The following is a 2,049-nucleotide window of genomic DNA, read 5'->3' as shown; positions in this document are numbered from 1 at the left end:
TGAAGAGATCTCTAGTCTTTCCCATTCTGTTGTTTTCCTCTATGTCTTTGCATTGATCGCTAAAGAAGGCTTTCTCATCTCTCCTTGATATTCTTTGGAACTCTGCATTCAGATGCTTATATCTTTCCTTTTCTCCTTTGCTGTTTGCTTCTCTTCTTTTCACAGCTGTCCTGGGAAGCAAAGGCCTCCCCAGACAGCCATTTTGCTTTTTTGCATTTCCTTTCCATGGGGATGGTCTGGATCCCTGTCTGCTGGACAACGTCACAAACCTCCATCCATAGTTCATCAGGCACTATCTCTATCAGATCTAGTCCCTTTGGACTGGCCAAATACAAAAATCTGACAAAACCAGTTACTGGCAAAGATGAGCAACAACAGGAACTCTCACTTGTTGTTAGTGGGAATGCAAAATGGTACAGTCACTTTGGAAGCAATGTCTTACATAGCTAAACCTTGTCATACGGTATGGTCTAGCAATTTTGCTCCTAGATAGTGCACCAAGTGATTTGAAAGCTAATGCCCACACAGAAACATGTACCCGAATTGTATAAAGCTTAACTCATACTCTCTGTCTCTCTCTCTCTCTCTCTCTCTCTCTCTCTCACACACACACACACACACACACACAAATTGGAGGCAACCAAAATGTCCTTTACTACCCGAATGTTTAAACTAACTACAGAACATCGATATAACAGAATATTATTCAAGAATAAAAAGAAATGGGCTATCAAATCACCAAAAGAAATGGATGAAACTTAATGATGTTATTAAGTATAATAAGCTAGTCTGGGAAAGGTTATACACTGTGAAAGTTGCTCAGGCATGTCCGACTCTTTGTGACTCCGTGGACTGTAAGTCCATGGAATTCTCCAGGCCAGAATACTGGAGTGGGTAGCCTTTCCCTTCTCCAGGGGATCTTCCCAAGCCAGGGATCGAACGCAGGTCTCTCAGTCTGGAAAAGGTTATCCACTGCATGATACCAATTATACCACATTCTGGAAAAGGTAAAACTGTAGCGCGAATAAAAAATAGCAGAGGCTTTTTTTCCTTTTGCTTCAAAATACTTTTATTGGTTTGGATACCGTTTGTCAACACTCAACTACTCTTCTTCCTTGATGTGAAAATCCACTCCCTCGGGGTCTCCGGTGACCCGTAACTCATGTACCGTAATGTTATTCTGTGCATCACCAGGAGCCTCGATATTGGGACATTGGCGTCTATCGCCGGTTGCCGCGATGAGTTTCAGATTCCGCATCCTGGACACAAGGTTCACAAGTTTCGTCTTGACCTGGGTTAAGGCACCACACGTAGAGTCTTTGTAGGGGGAAGCCTTTATCTTCTTTCTTCCTGGAGGGCCAGATGAACAGCCCTGACGGCCAGGAGGAGTGCACACGTTACTTTCGTCATCGCCTCCGGGAAACTTCAGGATCACCAAAAACATGAGGAAGATTAACAGCCAGTGCGAATTGCTCCCAAACCAGCCTGGGGCATGCTCTGGTTGATTCTGCCGAATTCGGACGTGCCTTCCGCTGGGCACCATCCATGGGGGTTCTTCGGGTTCATCTCTCAGGACATAAAACATATAGGCAAAGACAAACGAGATAAACGTGGACCAAAAAAATACCCATATTACAGACCGCATCGTGAGCTGAGACGAAGTGGCTCCTGGTGCGCTGGTCTGCGCTGGCACCTGGAGACTGAGGACCAGGCAGGGCTGGGCCCTTGGTGACGTCACAGAGGGCCCCGCCCCCACCAGAACCCATGTGGCCATGGTATGACGTCAGAGCAGAGGGTAAGGAGGCCTGCAGGGGTCAACCGGGAGTGGGGCTTAAAGGGACGTGAGGACATTTCCAGTGGGCAGTTGAAAAAGAGGCGAGGAGTGACAGAGTGCCATCTCCATGCCAGTGTATCCTTTCTGAACCTGATGTTCTCCTGGGAGGGTGGGTCCATCTTCTATTTTTATTTTTCCATTTGTTGAATCCAGACACTGTGGTAAGCAGAGCAGACCCAGGGGCATGTGCCCCTGTGGAGCAGAGAGCCAAGTGG

General features: G+C 47.0%; 1 protein-coding gene across 1 annotated transcript; it reads right to left on the bottom strand.

The window, feature by feature from the left end:
- Positions 1-1,102: 1,102 nt before the first annotated feature.
- On the bottom strand, positions 1,103-1,645 carry LOC128070150 (protein FAM209-like). The gene has a single exon (XM_052663453.1). The coding sequence runs from the start codon at positions 1,643-1,645 to the stop codon at positions 1,103-1,105; it is 543 nt and encodes a 180-aa protein (XP_052519413.1).
- Between the last annotated feature and the right edge of the window lie 404 nt (positions 1,646-2,049).

Source organism: Budorcas taxicolor, chromosome X (genome assembly GCF_023091745.1).
Source record: "Budorcas taxicolor isolate Tak-1 chromosome X, Takin1.1, whole genome shotgun sequence".
NCBI lineage: Eukaryota > Metazoa > Chordata > Mammalia > Artiodactyla > Bovidae > Budorcas > Budorcas taxicolor.
Note: the sequence above shows the minus strand (reverse complement) of the source record. Positions and strands in the feature narration are given on the sequence as shown.

Bases quoted from the DNA above. Each gene is read 5' to 3' on its own strand.
- LOC128070150 (XM_052663453.1), bottom strand. From the start codon at position 1,645: ATGCGGTCTGTAATATGGGTATTTTTTTGGTCCACGTTTATCTCGTTT.